This window comes from Musa acuminata, chromosome BXJ2-2 (genome assembly GCF_036884655.1).
Source record: "Musa acuminata AAA Group cultivar baxijiao chromosome BXJ2-2, Cavendish_Baxijiao_AAA, whole genome shotgun sequence".
NCBI lineage: Eukaryota > Viridiplantae > Streptophyta > Magnoliopsida > Zingiberales > Musaceae > Musa > Musa acuminata.
The window spans coordinates 31,473,817-31,496,872 of record NC_088339.1 but is presented as its reverse complement, the minus strand read 5'-3'; the positions used below and the strand labels follow the sequence as shown (position 1 = coordinate 31,496,872).

Genomic DNA, 23,056 nt, shown 5'->3' with positions numbered 1-23,056 from the left:
ATCCGTCCTTTTGCTTCGTTCTCACCGACCACTATATATATATAATGGCTACGTGGAGGAGGAGATGAGGTGGAGTTGGACCCCATCGCCCATCGACCGACAGACGCCACCTTCCTCGTTTCCAGTTGATTGAGTAGCTTTGCTTCTCATCGGGGGATAGCTTGAGATTCTCTAACTCGAGCTGGGCATTGATTACTTAGATCAGAATGATTGGTAACAATTCCAAGGGAGTTAAAGTGCAAAAAGGCGAATCTCCCCCTCGCGTCTCGTCTGGCTCTTTCGATCTCTATGCAAAAGCAAAAGTAGGCAACAATGACGGCTTTTGCTAAAGTAAGCAACACAGGCTTTAAATAAATTTAAACAAAAGGGGAAAACTCCACACACTTCACTTTCTCTTGCACTCAAGTCTTACTCGAGCTTACATGGAAAAAAAAACAGGTGTCCCAATTGAATCTACGAAGCCTGCCGTGATCTCTGTCACCGAGACAGTTGCACTTATTATTATTATTATTACTATTATTTTTATTTAATAAACATATATATATATGCTGATTACATATATCAGCAAGAAGAGACATTGTATTCTGATTCATCACAAGTGATCTGTGGTCTTTTCTTTTTCTTTCACATTGAAAGAGGAAAAGTGGGTAAAATTACATGACGGCTACAGTAATGTACTCTTCTGATTCATGCTTGTCTAGGCGTAAAAATACTCTTCCAATGCTCAAGCTGCTTTAGTCCTTTCTCCCACGCCTTCTCGTTATTATAGCGAACAGCATCATCCATCGGAATCAACGTGATGTGCCATAAAAGAAAGCATTTCTTGCACTTGAGCCTATACTTCCTTCTTCTTTTGCCTTTAGCAAACAGAACTTGTGATGAAGTGTATGTAACTCCCAGTCTATTTGTTTATACTTAAGACTCCATCTTTAAGGCGAAATCGAAACTTGTTCTTGTTTAGAGCTAACGCTCGATGAGGATTTATGTGACTTACGGAAGCAAGACGAGTAACAACATCCTATGCCATTATATATGCATATATTCCACCAACCTTGGATCCTAAAGCTCGTGTCTTCTCCGTCAACTACAAGTGTCATCATGAGGAAGCTGCAAGGGCTGCTGCTTGTGCTCCTCGTCAACGTGGCTGCTTGGGGGGCCGAAGCCGTGATCTCTCGCATCGTAGATCGGAAACTATGCGTGGGAGAAGCACAGTGGCCGTGTTATCGGCTTCCGCGGTTGGCGCCGCGCCCGGTGATGCACGCCCCGATGATCGAGACATGCTTGATCTCCCTCCGCCCCGTCGACGGATGCATTCGTTCCATCTTCCGGTCGCAGTCCACAGGCCAAATGAACCTGAGTCCGCAGTGCTGCCGAGCGGTGAAATCGATGGGGGATCCCTGCTTCAATGGCGTCTTTAAAAGCCCTTACTTCGGTGACTCTTTTGCTCCGATGGTGAAAGGGCTCTGTGCTTTGACAAACGAATGAAACCGTGTATGTGTGTGAGGAGAAACACAAATAAAAGCAACTGCATTTGGTTGGCAAGTGCATATTAATCAATTCCCACTCACGAATCCGTAAGATGTAAAAGAAAAGTAATGAATTCTATGATGAGCATGGATATAGATTTCTTTTGATTTCATCTTCATACCTTATAATACTCACATCTTGTTAAGGGCTAACTTATAGTTTTAATATGGGTAATGGGTGCAACTATCATAATCTAATGTTTTAAATCAAAATAATTACTCAGAATACTCTCTTGGAAAAGGGAGAACTTTGGCCTAATTTTATGTATGATGTAATCTTTCTTCTAATGCAATGAGCCATTCCCTTCTTCTATGATATCTTTCTTTCTTTCTTACTTTCTTTCTTTCTTTCTTTCCCAACAAATTTGGTATGAGAGCCTTCCTTTCTTTCTTGTTGAATGACATTCATCCCCACCATATTTGCCTACACTCCTACTGATGTTCCCATCTTTGAGGGAGAGCACTATGTCTATTGGAGTAGTCAAACGCAAGACCTTTGGGATATGATTGAAGATTCATATAAAGAATCACCTCAAAATCAAGAGAATGAAGAAGAATGGAAAATCTATCCATGAAGAGGGATACAAGTGCTCTTCCATATATTCAACAAAGGATGAGTAGTGTAAAAAAGGCAAAACAAGCATGGAAAATCTTGAAAGAAGGGTTTCAAGGGAATGACAAAGTGTTCTACGAAAAGCTATAATCACTTTGGAGAGAGTTTGAGAACATGACAACGAAAGAAGGGCAAGGTATGTAAGAGTTTCTTACAAAAGTTATTGAAATTGTCAATCAGATTAGAAGTTTTGGGGATACTATTAAGGAAAAAAAAAAAGGTTGTTTGCAAAGTTCTTACAAGTCTTCCCACCAAGTACGATCATGTCGTCATACTATCTGCTTATTCTTGAATTGATGAGTTTCCTTCAAGTGCATGAGGAAAGAATGAACAGATCATCTTCCAATCAACCTTTTGAACAAAACAATCACATTAGAGAAATTTAAGAAGTTCAAAACAACCTGTTGAACAAAACAATCAGATTACAGATTTATATATAAGAGGTGGAGAATTCCCAATCATTCTCAAACCCAAAGAGATTGGTAGTTTCAAGAGAAGAACGAAAAGGAAGAGACAAACTTCATCAAGAATGAAATCGAACACTCTTCTCTTATATGAATGTTCAACAAGAAGCATAAAATGTGTGGTATTTGAACAGTGATTGCAGCAAGACTGGGAATGAAAAGATATTTGTAAACTTTGATCACAACTTCTCTTCTCAAATAAAACTTGGAGATGGAAAACTACAAAAAAAATTCTCTCTTTCATGCAAGGTCAAACACATTGAAATTCATCATCACTTCATTAGAAACTTGATGAACAAAGATGAGATAGTTTTGAAGTTCACCAACACAAGTGATCAGTATGGGTAGTTCAAAAAGAATCTCAAGTGATCAGTAGTGCAGATTTCCTCACCAAAACAATTACACTAGAAAATTTTAAGAAGTTCAAAAAACATCTCAAAATTATAAATTAAGAAGGTGTTTTAAGGGCTAATGTATAATTACAGCATAGGTAATGGATGCAACTATCCTAATCTACGATTTTTATTCAAAATAATTATGCACAATACTCTCTTAGAAAATGGAGAACTTAGCCCTAATCTTATGTAACCAGCAATCAATGAACTATTCCCTTCTTCTATGAAATCTCTTCTTTTTTTTTTTTTTCCCAACACATCTATCATCAGCTATCAAAGCAAAATTATTTATTTGGTGGTTCAAATTGATCACTTTTAATCACAGGGCCATAGTGATTTTGGTTCACTTTCTAAATATGATTCAAAATTTAATATATGACAAAAAAATTAATATAAAAGAATGATAAAAGAAACCAATAATAAAATATAAATTTAAAAGGAATCAAAGCAAAGTATTTATAATTTTCACATTTCTTCATGAAAATCTTGAGGATAGTCATGCATATAGAAGTGTATTTATGCTTAAATGAGGACTGTGTGATTGGATGTATGAGAGCATTGGGTCAAAAAATGGACAAGGAAAGCTATATTAACCTTGTAGAGGCATTGATGCTCCTCTGAAAGACAATATGTATAGCAACTATCTCTTTATATTTATGGTCACCTAAGTTTGAAAGAGTCAGTTAAATACAGATTATAAATCGATGTGATTATGTCCTCTATGTACTATAATTTCAAGAAATCATTATCGGAATAACTTGTCTCCTACCTATCCCATGTATTTGAAGGAATGCCACTTATCTCCGTTAACCTTTTAGTGATTAGAATTTTTATCGATAATATAATGATATGTTTATATAAGGATGTCCTATATGTAATTTAATGTAATAAAAATAATTTAAAAAGCTTATTATAACAGTAAAAGTAGAAAAATAAAAATGGAGAGATGGATAGAGGATTAGAAAGTACTTGAGAAAGGGCGAGCAGCACTTGGACAGATACAGAGAAAGGAATCAAAGGTGCCGACCAAACAATTGGCTTCGAAAGAGGTACTCGGCGATGGTGACCATTCCGTGCGTGAATCAGATAGATGTCCATAACCTTTGGCACCTCATAAACAAGCTTCTTCCTTTTTTCTAATGTTTTGTGGCTGTATTAGACTTGTGACAGGTCATTGAAATAGACGAGCATTGCTTGTGGTTAGTTTGTCTTCTTCACTCTTTGGACCACGATACATCTGTTTCTATCTTTTCTTAAATGTTTCTTATTGATTCCAGTCAATGGATGCATGCTGCTAAGGAGCGGGTGTAAAGGCCTCCACGGAGAGTTTTCTATCCATTTTATAAAGGTTATTCTTTTTCTGTTTCGAAAAGCTAAATGATCTTTTTTCAATCCAAAATTGACGTCCTTCATTTCGTTTGCCTGTGCAAACTTTGGTGGGCCAAAACTGTACGATAAGGACTACGTGATTGTCACAGAAGATTCAATAAGACTCAGCCTATCATCTTCTAGCCGATCTCTGGGAAAACGAAAGGACGTCCATGCATATCTTACATGACAATACAGTCAACGGTGAGAGGATAAGATCCCATCAACAGCTATGTCATAAAGACATTAGTCCAAAAACAATAGGCCATTATTCAGTATTGATGGGCATGATCAGCTCTGTTGTCTACCGTTGCGCCTATATCAACATCTAATTTAAGATAGAAGAAAAGACCACATTAAAGTTACAATCAAATAGCGTCCAGATATAACATGCCTTTGTTGCTGCTTGTACACACAAGATATTAACTGTCCAATGACAACTACGACCACATACCGCTAGTACAGGTGGCATACCGTAATAGGTATAACCCACGTACAATCATGAAGCTGCAGATTCCAAAGATGTGGACGATCATCATGAACTTGTTGACTCAACGCCAAGAACGAAAAAGGAAAGGTATATCGAAGGTGAAGCCACGAAAGAACAACACCAGGAAACAGTTGACAGGGAAGACGGTGAGCTCCAATACGAATGGAATCAAGTCCTTCGACTTCGTCTTCTGCCAGCCATATAACTGTAGGTAGATGTTGCAGGTGAACGCCACCAGAAAAGACAGCATCGCAAACCCAAACGACGAGCGGGCAAAGAAGTATTTGGTTGGGATTATACGACGGAACTGCTGCTCCTTGTTAGGTGACATGGCGAGGGATAAGAACAACACCAGAGATGTGGCGGCGCATGACAACCCAATCACGTACGCATGTGAGAAGACCTTAAAAGCTGCCCTACCGAAGTAAACCGGGTTGCCGGTCGCTGGGTCCTTATCGCCGGGGATGGAGAAGCTCGACGCGAACACTACAGCTGCGATCAGCCCCGAACACAACCTGCCCGTTTCCATTAGTTGAACCTTGCAACTCTTGAGCAAAGCTTGGTGACTCTCAGTAAACATCTCTTCTGCGGTCATCTCTTGCGCGTTTCGACTGTACACTAATTCCTTAGGAACCATATCTCTCACCGTCTGCATTCAAATGTCAGAAAACGATCAAATTCAGTAGGCAACTCCGAGAATATAAAGATTTTATTTCTAGCTGATGTAGTTAGGGACTTGACCTCAAACCATCTTAATTCATCTTGCATCTGTAGAGCATCTTGGTTATGCTCAGGTGCATTTGCCGAAGCAAAGTGCAGGATGGTTCTTCCGGTCCTTTTGTCGACGCGGGACAGTAGCCAGGATGGTAGTATGGGATTCTTCCCCCGAGTCATCTCACGTATAGTTCTCACAATCTCTCGGTTACCATGCTCTATTGCTACTTGGAGAACGCTTCGGCCACGGGTGTCCAGGTACGTAGCTGCCTCCGGACACACTCGTAAGATGGTACTGACGAACTCGGGAATGCCCATTTGTGCACCCAAGATCAAGGGTGGCTCGTTCCATCTTCTGGTAGACGCAGCTGGTGCATTAAGTTGATCTTGTCGTCCACCTCTTTCTCGAAAGCCTGCCGCAGGAGCTCCGCCGTCACCTTGCATTCTTCCCAGGACGTAGAACTCCATGTTTCTCGGGTCGCGGGCTAAAAATTCGATGAGTTCCAAGGCTTTTCTATGGGTTCTCTTAATCTTCTCCAGATGTCGGGTTCGAGGGTACACTGCATAACGCATTGCATCTCCAAATTAACATCAGAAGAAGTCAGCGACATGATCATCCCATTTATGTGTTTCCGCAAATAAGCTATAATTATCCATCATGTAAACTACTTTGTTTTGGAGAACTAAATTACAAGAAGCCTTTTCTATAGTACTTTCCTAATTTGCTAGAACTCGTAATGAAACAGTAGGACATGGCTCTTAATATCATCAATGTACTGTTTGGGAACAGTTACTCACAAGTCCTTATAATGAAGAAAAGAAACAGACGAACCCATTTGACTGCAAGCACAAAAAGGAATACATCAGCGTAATGAAACAGAAGTTGGATGACTACAAAAATTGTAGACAGAGAAGCTAGTAGGAGTGCCTGGGAAGACTAATATGTCAACGAGAGTACAGCAGCAAGATGGAAATCTTGAACGAATTGTTCTATGCCTCCCGAAATATTCGTGGTCATCTTGCTCTGCGGCTTCAGCTTGCTTGAGATTATATATATGTAAACGCCAAAGTGAGAAACAAATCAGAGAGACAATAGTGGACTATTGATATTGTGATGGAAAAGATGTTGACGATTTGAATCACATACACCGGCATCGTTGGAGCTTCCAGGTGCCTCCTCTTCATCTCTTTGACGTGTCCTGTGTGAGTCCTTCTCCAAAGGAATTACTGAAATGTAAAATCAAACTTTTAGGAGCATGTACGTTGGTATCAAAATACTTGATGTTTAAGTTTCATAATAACTATATTTTTCTGAGAACAATTATAATTTTACTTCACATTGAAAATTAAAAGTAGACAAATACTATGATTAATTTATAGAGATTTGATGAGTGTATTATTATTAATTTAAACTTAATTATTCAGATCAATGATCCTGAAGTTAATAAGTCAATTATTCCGTTATATATATATATATATATATATATATATATATATAAAGTAATTCACCTAAAAGATTATTAGTAATTGTTTTCTATCACTCCCCTCTATTCAGAAATTATTTAGGAATTTTTTTTGGTAAATTCTAACTTTATCCTCCTATTCCAATTAATTTCGTTTCAAACTTTTTGAAATGATTTACTAAAACAGTTTGAATGAGCGAACCGGTTCGATGAAGCGGTCAACCTTCCGTCGCTTCCTCTTCTCCTCCTTCGCCTACTCCTCCTCTCCTCCTTGAAGAAGAAAGAATTAAGGGTGAAAGGTTGACAACAAAAGGGCGAATTGAGGGAAGGAGGAGAAAGACATGTGAAAGAATAAAGAACAGAGATCAAATCAGACTCGACCGGTTAGATTTGATTCGGTTTAACACAAAACCATACAATAAATCCAAAAAATCAAGGGTATATGTGTTCCGATAATGAGAAAAAAACACCCCTAGGTAAATTCTCAATAAATTTGGACGTCGAACGATCGCTAAATTATGGTAGTCGTTGGTAGGAAATGTAGTGAAAGAAATAGAGAAGCAGGGGGGAGGGCGGGGCGCCGGGGGCGATGAAGGAAGAGGCGGGCAGCACTTACAGTCATGGAGGATGGACTCGAAGCCGCCAAGTTCCATTTGGCTTCGGAATAACCCCGGAACGGTCACCATCAGCTGCAACGGGGTCACCGCCATAGTATTCCGCGACGTGATCAGCAATGGAAAATGCTCTGCAATCTCCAGTGCCAGCCCTGCATCGACTCACTCACCTTGATCACGCCAATGATGCGGAAGCAGTATGATCCACATATAACAATTCAAATAAATAGGATAAAAACAAGATAAAGGCAGCTGGACAACGAAACTGGTGATGATCGCTTACCCGGCTCGTTGCCCATGATGGCACAGTGCAGCATGGTGGCGCCGTCCTCCCTCCGCTCGTACGGGGAGCCATTCCCCTCGTCCACCAGGCACCAGAACATGTCATGATGCCCGTAGAACGCCGCTTTGTGCAGTGGTGTCTCCTGCTTCAAGTTCTGTTCTCCGATAAGATCTTCTCTCTTGCTGAACAGCTCCCTGGCCACCTCGCTGTTACCCACGGCGGCAGCGACATGAAGAGCCGTGTCGCCGTACAAATTCTTGGCCGCGAGGGTCTCCGCTGGCATCTGCAAGATAATACTTTTGGCGAGGTCGGTCTTGTTGCAAGCTATGACGACGTGGAGCAAAGTGTCGTTCATGAGGTTCACCGGGCGACCAGGATCTTCCACGGCTAGAGCCAAGAGTGCCTCGTGCTTCCTCTGACGGAAATGAGACTTCACCGTGAGAAAATGTCTCCTGTTGAGCACATGCAGTGGATCAGTATCCTCTGTGCCATCGTGAATGGAATCCGTATTGGCAAGAGCGGCGGGATCCCCCATAGCATGCAGTTGCTATATGGTGCGTACGCCTTCGCCGCCAGATGCCTACACCAAAATTAAAGCAACCTGAAAGGACTGCCTTAACAACAAGATTAGCTGATCCTTTTGGCTCTCATCCATCGTCGGACGCCTCCCTCCTTTTCAGTCGATTGGCGTCGCTTAGTGTCGGAAAATGGCGTCGGATTCTTTGCTCAAACCAGCTAAACAGTTCCAAGTTTAGTACAGATCCCCTTTGGACCCCTTCCAACTCATATCCCCTCTTAAAGTGGCACTGCCATGAAGAACTCTCCAGATGAGCTTTCATCTTGCGTTTTCTTCTCTGCTAGTTTTCTCATTATTGTTTTTTCTTTCACAACAAATTAAGCACTCTCCATCTCACTCACAAAAGATTCGACAACAAATTAATCGTACGTTAGTGAGGCCAACCTACTAATGAATAATTCACATACGTTAAAGCTAGACAGCACCTACATGCCATAAACGTGGATGGCCATGCGAGGGTCAACGATTCTTGCTCTACAGGAAACAATAATCCGGAAGCTTGCACCCAAACCTCCACTTGCACCTTATAGAAAAGGTTTTGTAGATCATGTTCATCGCAAGTCTTTGGAGTTGACGACCCTTTGGTTGGTCTCCGATTCTTTTTATGCACCCGGGATTATGGCAACATCTCTTTATTGAATCTTTTGCTCTCGATGTTATCATTTGTAGCTCCAAATCACGTTATCTTCGAGTGGGTGTCTTTTGCTTAATGACAAGCTAAAAGAATTTTATTATTCGAATCTGCGTTGGCATGATTTAATTACCTCAACATGACATCTCAAGGAAAGTAATCATCTCCATCGGTCAACCAATAATAAATAGAAATATAATTAATACTTTCCTCCAACATATCACTTTCAGTCTCACGTCTTATGACAATAAGATATATAGATCAGCGAAAGGGAATCTGATAACGTCAGCGCATGGTGGAACGGAGACAGAGTACCAAACACTTGTTTAACTATCATATAGCTTTGACACTGACATGAAAACGAACCAAAAGAAAATGAGTAAAAAACAAAGAATCGGTTGCAGTCTCAATTATAGTATTGACGAAGAACTTCTTTTCTCAAGCTAAAAGGGATTTTACTAGAGTTGACATGACAGGAGGTTGTTGGAGAGCGATTTTTTTTTGTAATACCTCATGTTTAATAGGATTCTTTATATATATATATATATAAGCTCAGGAGATTTTTATTTAAAATTTTTCATAATACCTTTGAATGAGACTATTTCAAACCTAACTAATTAGCTGGTTGATTGGATCTGAATTAAATTGATTTGGGGCGCATCCTTTCGGATCGAGTCGGTTGGGTAGAGCCAAATCTAAGTTACACTCGAATTTAGTAAGATATATTAATTTTATATAAACTTATTATAAAATAAAAAAATAGTATTTTTTTGGTTAGAATCAAATTATAGTGGAATTCTCAAAGTTCTGATAATTAATTAACCTAAATATATCTAAAAGTAAAAAATATATTAACATTAAAATAAGTTAGGTAATTGAATTTAATTTATTTTAATTTTGAGTATAACTAAGTCAATATAGGAAATAGAAAATAAGAGATGTAGAATTTTATGATTAGTTTTATGATGAATTTTGGATAAATTTATAAAAAAATTAATATTCAACACATTCTTTGAATGATAGTGTAATAATATATTTTGAATAATTTAGAATATTTTTTTTTTTATAAAAATTACTATATTGTTATATAAAATATAATAATTTTATATAAAAAGTAATTGGGAAAGGGCGAGCAACAACGACGTGAGTGAATCGGATGTCCATAACCTTTATAGAAAGGAATCAAAGGAGTCGAGCACAAGTTGGCTTCGGAAGAGGATGGTAACCATCATCTGCAACAGTGTGAATCGGATGTCCATAACCTTTGGCACCTCATAAATAAGCTTCTTTCTTTTCTTTTCTTTTCATTATTTCTCGCTGTATTATTCTCGTGGCAGGTCTTTGGAATAGACGAGCATTGCTGCTCGTTAGTTTGTCTTCTTCACTCGGACCATTTCTATCTTTTCTTAAATCTTTCCTATTTGACTCCATAGATGATGCGAAGGAGGGTGTTCTTTCCTTTCTACAAAGGTGATTTTTTTTTGTTGATATTTTTTTAATCCAAAATTGATGTCCTTCACTTATTGAATGATTGGCTTCTATAAGCCAATCATTTCGTTTGCCTGTGCAAACTTTGGTGGGCCAAAACTTTACGATATGGACTATGTGATTGTCACACAAGATTCAATAAAACTCGAGCCTATGTTCTAACCGACCTCTGGGAAAACGAAAGGACGTCCATACATCTCACTGCAATTTGCATGCGATAGGGGAAATCTGTCACTCGACATGTGACAGTATACATTACAATACAGGGTGAGATCCGGTCGACAGTTGTGTCATATTGACTTCGTCAAAAACAATAGAGAGGGCCATCACCATTATTGGTGACCAGCTCTGTTGTCTACCGTTGCGCAGACATCATCTAATCGAAGATAGAAGATAAAAAACCACATTAAAGTTGCAATCAAATAGCGTCCATACATCACATGCCTTTGTCGCTGCTTGTACACATAAGTTATTAACTGTCCAATGACTACCACCACCACACACCACTGGAACAGGCGGCATACCGTAATAGGTATAACCCACGTACATCATGAAGCTGCAGATTCGAAGGATGTGGACGATCATGCTTGTTGACTCAACGCCAAGAACGAAAAAGAAAAGATAGACCGAACTTGGAGCCACAAATGAATAACACCAGGAAACAGATGACAGGGAAAGCGGTGAGCTCCAATATGAATGGAATCAAGTCCGTCGACTTCGTCTTCTGCCAGCCATATAACTGCAGGTAGATGTTGCAGGTGAACGCCACCAGAAAAGACAGCATCGCCAACCCAAACGACGAGCGGGCAAAGAAGTATTTGATTGGGATGATACGACGGAACTGCTGTTCCTTGTAAGGTGACATGGCGAGGGATAAGAACAACACCAGAGATGTCGCGGCGCATGAAAGCCCAAACACGTACGTGTGTGAGAAGACCGTAAAAGCTGCCCTACCGAAGTAAACCGGGTTGCCGGTGGCTGGGTCCTTATCGCCGGGGACTGAGAAGCTCGACGCGAACACTACAGCTGCGACCAGCCCTGAACACAGCCTGCCCGTTTCCATTAGTTGATCCTTGCAATTCTTGAGCAAAGCTTGGTGACTCAGAGAAAACATCTCTTCTGCGGTCATCTCTTGCGCGTTTCGACTGTACACTAATTCCTTAGGAACCATATCTCTCACCCTCTGCATAAAAATGTCAGAAAACGATCAAATTTAGTAGGCAGCTCCGAGAATGTAAAGATTTTATTTGTAGTTAATGTAGTTAGGGACTTGACCTCAAACCATCTTAATTCATCTTGCATTTGTAGAGCATCTTGGGTATGCTTGGGGGCATTTGCCGACGCAAGGTGCAGGATGGTTCTTCCGGTCCCTTTGTCGACACGGGACAGTAGCCAGGATGGTAGTATGGGATTATTCCCCCGAGTCATCTCACGTATAGTTCTCACAATCTCTCGGTTACCATGCTTTATTGCTACTTGGAGAACGCTTCGGCCACCGGTGTCCAGGTACGTAGCTGCCTGCGGACACACTCGTAAGATCGTACTGACGAACTCGGGAATGCCCATTTGTGCACCCAAGATCAAGGGTGGCTCATTCCATCTTCTGGTAGACGCAGCTGGTGCATTAAGTTGATCTTGTCGCCCACCACTTTCTCGAAAGCCTGCCGCAGGAGCTCCGCCGTCACCTTGTTTTCTTCCCAGCACGTAGAACTCCATGTTTCTCGGCTCGCGGGCTAAAAATTCGATGAGTTCCAAGGCTTTTCTATGGGTTCTCTTAATCTTCTCCAGATGTCGGGTTCGAGGGTACACTGCATTTATGTTTTTCCGACGTGATCATCAGAAGAACTAAATTAATCTTAAACGCATTGCATCTCCAAATTAACATCAGAAGAAGTCAGCGACATGATCATCCCATCTATGTTTTTCCGCAAATAAGCTATAATTATCCATCATGTAAACTACTTGGTTTTGGAGAACTAAATTACAAGAAGCCTTTTCTATAGTACTTTCCTAATTTGCTAGAACTCGTAATGAAACAGTAGGACATGACTCTAAATATCATCAATGCACTGTTTGGGAACAATTACTCACAAGTCTTTAAAATGATGAAAAGAAACAGATGAACCCATTTGACTGCAAGGACAAAAAGGAACACATCAGCGTAGTGAAACAGAACATGGATGACTACAAAAATTGTAGACAGAGAAGCTAGTAGGAGTGCCTGGGATGACTAATCTGTCAACGAGAGTACCGCAGCAAGATGGAAATCTCGAACGAATTGTTCTCTGCCTCCCGAAATATTCGTGGTCATCTTGTTCTGTGCCCTCAGCTTGCTTGAGATTATATATATGTAGACGCCAAAAAGAGAAACAAATCAGAGAGACAATAGTGGACTATTGATATTGTGATGGAAAAGATGTTGATGATTTGAATCACATACACCGGCATCGTTGGAGCTTCCACTTGCCTCCTCTTCATCTCTTCGACGAGTCCTGTCTGAGTCCTTCTCCAAAGGAATAACTGAAATGTAAAATCAAAATTTTAGGAGCATGTACACTACTGGTATCAAAATGCTTGATGTTTAAGTTTCATCATAACTATATTTTTCTGAGAACAATTATAATTTTACTTCACATCGAAAATTAAAAGTAGACAAATTCTAAGATTAATTTATAGAGATTTGATGAGTGTATTATTATTAATTTAAACTTAATTATTCAGATCAACGATCCAAGTTCAGTGAAGTTACTAAGTCAATAATTCCGTTACACCTTATTATATTTATATATAATAATAATAATAATAATAATAATAATAATAATAATAATAATTCACCTAAAAGATTATTAGTAATTGGTTTCTATCACGCCCCTCTATTCAGAAATTATTTAGGAATGTTTTTTTTTTTGGTAAATTCTAACTTTATCCTCCTATTCCAATTAATTTCGTTTCAAACTTTTTGAAATGATTCACAAAAACAGTTTCGATGAGCGAACCGGTTCGATGAACCGGTCAACCTTGTGTCGCTTCCTCTCCTCCTCCTCCTTGAAGAAGAAAGAATAAGGGTGAAAGGGTGACAACAAAAAGGGCGAATCGAGGGAAGGAGGAGGAGACATGTGAAAGAAAAAAGAACAGAGTGCAAACCAGACTCGACCGATTAGATTTGATTCGGTTTAACACAAAACCATATAATAAATCCAAAAAATCAAGGGTATATGTGTCCCGATAATGAGAAACAAAACACCCCTGCTCCATAAATTTGGACGTCGAACGATCGCTAAATTAAGGTAGTCGTTGGTAGGAAATGTAGTGAAAGCAATAGAGAAACAGGGGGGAGGGCGGGGCGCTTGGGGCGTTGAAGGAAGAGGCGGGGCAGCACTTACAGTCAAGGAGGATGGACTCGAAGCCGCCAAGTACCATTTGGCTTCGGAATAACCCCGGAACGGTCACCATCAGCTGCAACGGGGTCACCGCCATAGTATTCCGCGATGTGATCAGCAATGGAAAATCCTTTGCAATCGCCAGTGCAAGCCCTGCATCGACTCACTCACCTTGATCACACCAAAGATGCGGAAGCAGCATGATCCACATATAACACTTCAAATAAATAGGATAAAAACAAGATAAAGGCCAGCGCCAGACCAACGAAACTGGTGATGATCGCTTACCCGGCGCGTTGCCCATGATGGCACAGTGCAGCATGGTGGCGCCGTCCTCCCTCCGGGCTTCCGGTGAGCTGTTCTTCTTCACCAGCAGCTTGAACATACCCTGCAGCCCGTACAGGGCCGCCTTATGTAGCGGTACCTCCTGTTTCACGTTCTGCATATGAACGAGATCTGGCACCCTGCCGATCAGCTTCAAGGCCACTTCTTTGTCGTCCATGGCGGCAGCTACGTGCAGCGCCGTGTCGCCGTTGTAGTTGCTGTCCGTGAGCCTGGCATCTGATATTTTGGCGATGAGGCGGCAGGCGAGCTTGGGCTTCTTGCAGGCGATGACGACGCTGAGCAGGGGGTCATTCATGAGGTTCACGCTTTCATCCCGCCCCACAAGATTCAGAAGTTCGTCCGCGTGCACGTTCTCACTGTGGATGAGCGAGTTCAGTCGGCGGAAGCGTGCCACGTCCAGGGCATGTGGTGGCTCCTCTGATCCACCACCACCTGCGCCGTGTGCAGGCTGCGATTTCCCGGGTACAGACGGCTGTTTCTCTACTTTTCTCCCTGATCCGGTGCCTACATCAGCAGCAGGCGTCAGCTTTTGGGTGGTGGAAGGAGCCGCCATATCCAAAACACGCCGAAGGGAGCCGCTCCTTTCGCTACGTTCTCACCGACCAAAAATATATATGGTGCAGTTGCTATATGGTGCGTACAACTCGTTCGTACGCCTTCGCCTCCTGATTTCTACTGCGAAACTAAAGAAACCTGAAGGCCTGCCTTAACAAGCAGACTAGCTGATCCTTTTGGCTCTCATCCATCGTCGTACGCCTCCCTCCTTTTCAGTCGATTGGAGTAGCTTAGTGTCGGAAAATGGCGTCGGATTCTTTGCTCAAACCAGCTAAACCGTTCCAAGTTTAGTACAGATCCCCTTTGGACCCCCTCCAACCTATCTCCCCTCTTAAAGTGGCACTGCCATGAAGAACTCTCCAGATGAGCTTTCATCTTGCGTTTTCTTCTCTGCTATTTTTCTCATTATTGACTTTTCTTTCACAACAAATTAAGCACCCTCCATCTCAGTCACAAAAGATTCGACAACAAATTAATCGTATGTTACAGAGGCCAACCTACTAATGAATAATTCACATACGTTAAAGCTAGACAGCAGCTTTAACTCGTGGGTCAACGATTCTTGCTCTACAGGAAACAATAATCCGGAAGCTTGCACCCAAACCTCTACTTGTGGGTCTCCACCGATCATTCAACTGTTAGAATTTTAGAGTCACACATATGTGTATAATTAAACGTGTTAAGTTATTATTTTGATTAGCCAAAATTAAAGTGATCTAATTAAAGTAAAGTTACGTGGCTAAGGGACATAATTGTTGTGAAAATTAATTGTGTGGATACTACCGGTCATATTCTTAACTTAATGACGAGATAAGTTAGGAATATGAAACTCTTGAGACATAATTATAGATTCATCAATTATGAATACAATCATAATTGTAGATTCATCAGTTATGACTATAAATAAGGTTATGGTCCCTGGTTGCAGTATCGAATGAAGCTTCTTCACCCGTCAAGGAGAAATCTAAAGTTCTTAAAGGATACTTGAAATTGGAAGACCAAATCACCAATCAATTCAGAAAATACTCTAATAGATTCATCAGGTACGCTTCCGTATTAATCTGTTTCTTAATTGTTGTAGGATTTCATACATATTATAGTGGATTAAATAAGTTTTATGTAAATATTCTTAATCCATTATTTTGGATCTATAAAGCATGTTTTTGAATTAAGATGGAGGTTTTGATTCTATAAAACAATTGTTTGATCCATATTTGATATATTAAAAGAACCCCAACAAGTGGTATCAAAGCCATCCTACAATGATTGATGAACATTTAAGCTTTTTCTCATGAATTTTAATGATATTTTCATCAATATTTTAAAGTAATTTGGTTCTATCATTATTGAGAAAGATGATAGTTTTATGTAATCATGCTATTTTGAAGTGATTTGGTTCTATTATCGTTGGAAAAGATTATGATTTTATGTAATCATGCTACAGTCTGCTTCACATTCAATTCAGTGCTTTTTTCTGATGTGATATCAGTTTAATTTTGGATTATCTTTTCCACTTCGTGTCTTTTCCTATTCATCAATATGTAAAAATTCATTTTTGCACTACAAGGCATAAATTTCTCAAATTCTTTTTGGATTTTATCTAATTAATATGAATTTAATTAATTAGATATTATTGTAATATTATGTTGGTTTAATAATATTGTTGTAATATTATGTTGGATTAAACATAATATTGGTTCTATAAAGTTGTTTATTGACATAAATTGAATGATTTACGTGCTTTAAATATTTTAGTCAACAAATTAAGATCAAACCAATTTGACTAATATGGTCCAAATTCAATTAGTGATTGTTTAATATTAGATTGAGTAATTTAATATATGAAGTCGCCAAAGTGACCTCTCATGTATAATATTTCTCATGAAAATATTAAATGTAGTGTGTATTTATATCCATGCGGTAATTATCCGGCCCAAAGGAAGGTTAATGACTGACAGGATTTTATACATACTTGTAATGGTAAATACGTGATAATTATAAAGTTATACATGTAAATGATAAATCAATCCAAAGATGGGTTTTTCATTTGACATGCCTTATTATCAGTATTTGATCATTACAACAAGACTACCACTAGCAATTAATATTGAAGTCCAAAGAGAAGATATTAATGTTGCACTTGGTATCTTGAGATGGGTTATATCATTATTTGAATTTACTTAAGTTTATGGTAATAAATATGAGCATAATTTCTGGTTATCTGTTGTTATCTTATTTAGGTTCTCTTATAAAAATATCTGCTAATCTCAATCCAGTACTGGTTTTAAATGAAACCAACTTGAAGGGCAAGAAAAGAAAACACAAATGTGGAAAGAATGAGGCTGATAAGGGTCCAATACAAAAGAAACAAAATAAGGATGATACTTGTTTCTTTTGCAAGAAATATGGGCATTTAAAGAAGGACTGTGCTAAATATCATGCTTGACATGCTAAAAAGGGAACATTCCTTACTTTGATTTGTTCAGAAGTCAATTTAACTTTAGTACCTAGAAACACTTGGTGGTTAGACTTCGGTGCAACAACTAACATCAGTGTATCAATGCAAGGTTGCCTAAGATACCAAAGGCCCAATAATGCTGAGAGAAGCATTTATATAGGGAACGGAAAATCGGTAGATGTGGAAGCTATAAGAATATTTAGATTGTTATTATGTACCGGATATTATTTGGATTTAAAAGACACTTTTATTGTACCGTCATTTAGACGGAACTTAATTTCTGTTTCTTATTTGGACAAATCTGGTTATTCTTGTTCATTTGGAAACAATCAGTTTACTTTGTCTTTAAATTCAAATATGATTGGAACTGGTTCACTTATGACTTATGACAATCTATATTTACTTGATACTATAGCATCCTATCATGAAACCTTGAATGCGGAATTGCGAGGTACTAAATGTAAAATTAAAAATTCTGGTATATTATGGCATAAACGTTTGGGTCATATCTCTAGAAATAGAGTTGAAAGACTTGTGTCAGATGGGATTCTTGATCCCATTGACTTATCAGGTCTAGATATTTGTGTTGAATGCATTAAATGTAAACAAACCAAACCTAAGAGATCAGGTGCATATAGAGCTACGGACATCTTAGAATTGATACATACAAATATTTGTGGACCATTTCCTACACCTTCATGGAATGGTCAACAATACTTCATATCATTCATAGACGATTACTCTAGATATGGATACCTATATCTAATACATGAAAAATCTCAGTCTTTGGATGTGTTCAAAGCATTTAAAGCTGAAGTTGAAAATCAACTCAGCAAAATGATAAAAAGCGTCAGATCTGACCGTGGAGGGGAATATTATGGCAGAAATGATGGCTCAGGTGAACAACGTCCAGGACCATTTAGAGGAGTGTGGAATTGTCCCTCAGTATACAATGCCTGGGTCACCTAGCATGAATGGTGTAGCTGAAAGACGAAACCGCACACTTAAGGACATGGTAAGAAGTATGATTTCTCAATCTACTTTGCCAGAGTCACTCTGGGGAGAAGCAATAAAAACTGCAGCTTACATTCTTAATAGAGTACCAACTAAAGCAACTGCAAAAACTCCTTATGAACTTTGGACTAGGAGAAAGCCTAGTTTAAGACACTTTCGTGTATGAGGTTGTCCAGCTGAGGCAAGACCTTACAGGCCTAATGAAAATAAATTGGAACCCCGAACAATGAGCAGTTACTTTATTGGTTATTCCAATCTAAGGGGTATAAATTTTATGATCCAAAATCAAGAAATATTTTTGAGACGAGTATTGCTACATTCTTTGAGGATATTGAGTTTGGGAGGAGAAATAAGATTAAAGACTTTACCTTTGAGAAAGAATTGGTTCAGTCTGATCCGATTCATATAGTTGCTACTAATATGACAAAATCTATACCTCAAAAGGATATAGTCATTTCAACTCCTATGCAGTATGAAGAAATTATTCATGAGGAACAAACTCAACATCCTCAAGAATCTGTGCCGCAAGAGCCAATATCTTTGCGACGATCCACTAGGGAAATGAGGAGTGCCATTTCAGATGATTATATGGTATTTCTCCAGGAACATGAAGAAAGTAGTGGTATAATGGAAAATGATCTAATCAACTTCCGTCAAGCCATGGAGGATTCTAATTCGGATAAGTGGATTGAAGCAATGAATCAAGAGTATAAGTCCATGCAAGACAATAAAGTTTAGGAACTTGTCCCATTACCAGAAGGTGTGAAACCCATTGGTTGTAAATGGATTTTTAAAATAAAAAAGGATTCTAAAGATAATGTGGAGAGGTATAAAGCACGTCTTGTGGCAAAAGGCTATACTCAAAAGGAAGGGATTGACTTTAAAGAGACCTTCTCTCCGGTTTCAACGAAGGACTCTTTTAGGACAATTATGGCTTTAGTCGCACATTTTGATTTAGAGCTTTATCAGATGGATGTTAAAACATCATTTCTCAATGGAAACATTGATGAAATAATTTATATGGTGCAACCAGAATACTTTGTGTTAGGAGACCCAAAGAAAATTGTTTATAAATTGATAAAATCCATCTATGGACTAAAACAGACATCCCGTCGGTGGTATCACAAATTTCATCAAGTAATTATCTCATTTGGTTTTGAGATGAATGTTGTTGATGATTGCGTTTATCACAAATTCAGTGGGAGCAAATTCATTTTCCTGATATTGTATGTGGATGATATTCTGCTTGCCACAAATGATAGAGGCTTATTGCACGAAACCAAGAGATTTCTATCTAGAAATTTTGAGATGAAAGATCTTGGTGATGTCTCTTTTGTATTAGGAATCCAGATACACCGAGATAGATCCCGGGGTATTCTAGGATTATCACAAAGGAGCTATATCGATAACGTACTCAAAAGGTTTGGCATGCATGATTGCAAATCAGGAGACACCCCTATCACAAAGGGAGACAAGTTCAGTCTCAATCAGTGCCCTAAAGGAAATCTGGAAACTCAAGAAATGCAGAAGATTCCCTATGCATCAGCTGTAGGGAGTCTAATGTATGCATAAGTTTGTACGCGTCCGGATATAGCGTACATTGTTGGAGTGTTAGGCAGATACTTAAGCAATCCTAGAATGGATCACTGGAAGGCAGCTAAAAGAGTCCTGAGATATTTAAAGAGGACAAAAGATCATATGCTCACATATAGGAGATCAGACCATTTGGAGATCATTGGGTATTTTGACTCCGATTTTACTGGATGCCAAGACAGTATGAAATCTACTTCGGGCTACATTTATATGTTGGCTGGTGGGGCGATTTCTTGGCGTAGTGCCAAGCAATCTCTTATTGCTTCTTCCACTATGGCAGCAGAATTTGTAGCATGTTTTGAGGCATCCAATCATGGAATTTGACTGAGGAATTTTGTCACAGGGCTGCAAATACTACAAGGGATTGAAAGACCACTAAAGATATATTGTGATAATAAATCAGCTGTTTTATACTCCAACAACAATAGGAGTTCGACTAAGTCAAAGCACATTGACATCAAATTCCTAGTTGTGAAAGAAATGGTACAAAGTAAACAAATTTCTATAGAACACTTGGGAACAAACTTTATGTTGGCAGATCCTCTCACAAAAGGTGTACCGCCCAAGGTCTTTCATGAGCATACTGCTCATATGGGTATATCAGAATTTGAAGAAACTTTAGTTTAGTGGGAGTCTGTCATATGTTTGTTATATGTTCTATGCCAAATTCTGTATTTGTATAGATATTTTCTGATCAGAAATAAAGCTTAAGTTTATTATACTTCGTACATTATGACTATTAAAGTTATTAATGATCTCATAAAGATAAAGTTGGACCAGTTGAAAATTGACATGTACAAATCACATTCATGTAATTTTCATGCTACACATTTCATAATTGATCTATGTCATTTGGTTATGTTAATATTAGTGATCATTGATGGGTTTAGCTATGATTGATATAGCGAAAATCGCTTTGGTCCTATATTAATATGGTCAATGGACGAGATTGTTTTGTATGTCCTGTTTAATAATGACAATAGTTTTGAGCTCATAAAGAATATCACATTTATAAGGATACATATGTGACTCAGTGCGAGATTGTTAGAATTTTAGAGTCACACATGTATAATTAAATGTGTTAAGCCATTATTTTGATTAGCCAAAATTAAAGCGATCTAATTAAAGTAAAGTTATTTGGCTAAGGGACATAATTGTTATGAAAATTAATTGTGTGGATACCACCGGTCATATTCCTAACTTAATGACGAGATAAATTAGGAATATGAAACTTTTGAGACATAATTGTAGATTCATCAATTATGAATACAATCATAATTGTAGATTCATCAGTTATGACTATAAATAAGGTTATGGTCCCCGGTTGCAGTATCGAATGAAGCTTCTCTTCACCCGTCAAGGAGAAATCTAAAGTTCTTAAAGGATACTTTGGAAGACCAAATCACCAATCAATTCAGAAAATACTTTAATGGATTCATCAGGTACGCTTCCGTATTAATCTGTTTCTTAATTGTTGTAGGATTTCATATATATTATAGTGGATTAAATAAGTTTTATGTAAATATTCTTAATCCATTATTTTGGATCTATAAAGTATGTTTTTGAATTAAGACGAAGGTTTTGATTCTATAAAATAATTATTTGATCTATATTTAATATATTAAAAGAACCCCAACATCAACTTGCACCTTAAAAGGTTTTGTAGATCATACTCATCGCAAGTCTTTGGAGTTGACGACCTTTGGTTGGTCTCCGATTCTTGTTATGCACCCGGGATTATGGCAACATCTCTTTATTGAATCTTTTGCTCTCAATGTTATCATTTGTAGCTCCAAATCACGTTATCTTCGAGTGGGTGTCTTTTGCTTAATGACAAGCTAAAAGAATTTTATTATTCGAATCTGCGTTGGCATGATTTAATTACCTCAACATGACATCTCAAGTAAAGTAATCATCTCCATCGGTCAACCAATAATAAATAGAAATATAATTAATACTTTCCTCCAACATATCACTTTCCGTCTCACGTCTGATGACAATAAGATGTATAGATCAGCGAAAGGGAATCTGATAACGTCAGCGCATGGTGGAACGGCGGCAGGGTACCAAACACTTGTTTACCTATCATATAGCTTTGACACTGACATGAAAACGAACCAAAAGAAAATGAGTAAATAACAAAGAATCGGTTGCAGTCTCAATTATAGTACTGACGAAGAACTTCTTTTCTCAAGGTAATAGGGATTTTACTAGAGTTGACATGACAGGAGGCTGTTGGAGAGCGATTTTTTTTGTAATACCTCATGTTTAATAGGATACTTTGTATGTATAAAGATAAAAGCTCATACAAAAGGTGATTTTCTTTAAAAATTTTGATAATACTTTTGAAATAGACTATTTTAAACCTGACTGATTAGCAGGTTGATTCGATCTGGATTAGATCGATTTGGGTTGGATCCCTTCGAATCGAGTAGGGTCAAGTTAAGCCAAATCTCTTACATTAAGTTACACTCGAATTTACTAAGATATAATAATTTTTATATAAATTTATTATAATTTTGTTAGAATCAAATTATTATAGAATTCTCAAGGTTTTGATAATTAATTATTCTAGATATATCTAAAAGTAAAAATATATATTAATATTAAAATAAGTTAGATAATCGAATTTAATTTATTTTAATTTTGAACATAACTAAGTCAATATAGGAAATAGAAAATAAGAGATGTAGAATTTTATGATTAGTTTTATGATGAATTTAGGATAATTTTATAAAAAAAAATAATTTTTTTAACACGTTCTTTGAATGAGAGTGTAATAATATATTTTGAATAATTTAGAATATATTTTATAAAAGTTAATATATTTTTACATAAAATATATTAATTTTATGTAAAAAGTAAGTGGGAAAGGGCGAGCAAGGAATCAAAGGAGCCGAGCACAAGTTGGCTTCGGAAGAGGATGGTAACCATCAGCTGCAACGGCGTGAATCGGATGTCCATCACCTTTCGCACCACATAAACAAGCTTCTTCCTTTTCTTTCTTTTTTTCTCGCTGTATTATTCTCGTGGCAGGTCTTTGGAATAGACGAGCATTGCTGCTCGTTAGTTTGTCTTCTTCACT

The 23,056-nt window shown here is 38.2% G+C and overlaps 2 protein-coding genes across 2 annotated transcripts; both read right to left on the bottom strand.

Moving 5' to 3' along the window:
• Positions 1-4,654: 4,654 nt before the first annotated feature.
• On the bottom strand, positions 4,655-9,074 carry LOC103976201 (uncharacterized). Its single transcript, XM_009391411.3, has 7 exons — positions 7,931-9,074; positions 7,650-7,799; positions 6,718-6,797; positions 6,499-6,610; positions 6,369-6,410; positions 5,598-6,130; positions 4,655-5,505 (listed from the first exon to the last, which is right to left on the bottom strand). Exons 1-7 carry the CDS (start codon positions 8,463-8,465, stop codon positions 4,918-4,920), a joined length of 2,040 nt encoding a protein of 679 aa, XP_009389686.2. The 5' UTR covers positions 8,466-9,074; the 3' UTR covers positions 4,655-4,917.
• A 1,933-nt stretch (positions 9,075-11,007) lies between these two features.
• On the bottom strand, positions 11,008-15,302 carry LOC135606054 (uncharacterized). Its single transcript, XM_065096796.1, has 7 exons — positions 14,295-15,302; positions 14,010-14,159; positions 13,067-13,146; positions 12,848-12,959; positions 12,718-12,759; positions 11,902-12,434; positions 11,008-11,809 (listed from the first exon to the last, which is right to left on the bottom strand). Exons 1-7 carry the CDS (start codon positions 14,902-14,904, stop codon positions 11,222-11,224), a joined length of 2,115 nt encoding a protein of 704 aa, XP_064952868.1. The 5' UTR covers positions 14,905-15,302; the 3' UTR covers positions 11,008-11,221.
• Positions 15,303-23,056: the final 7,754 nt, after the last annotated feature.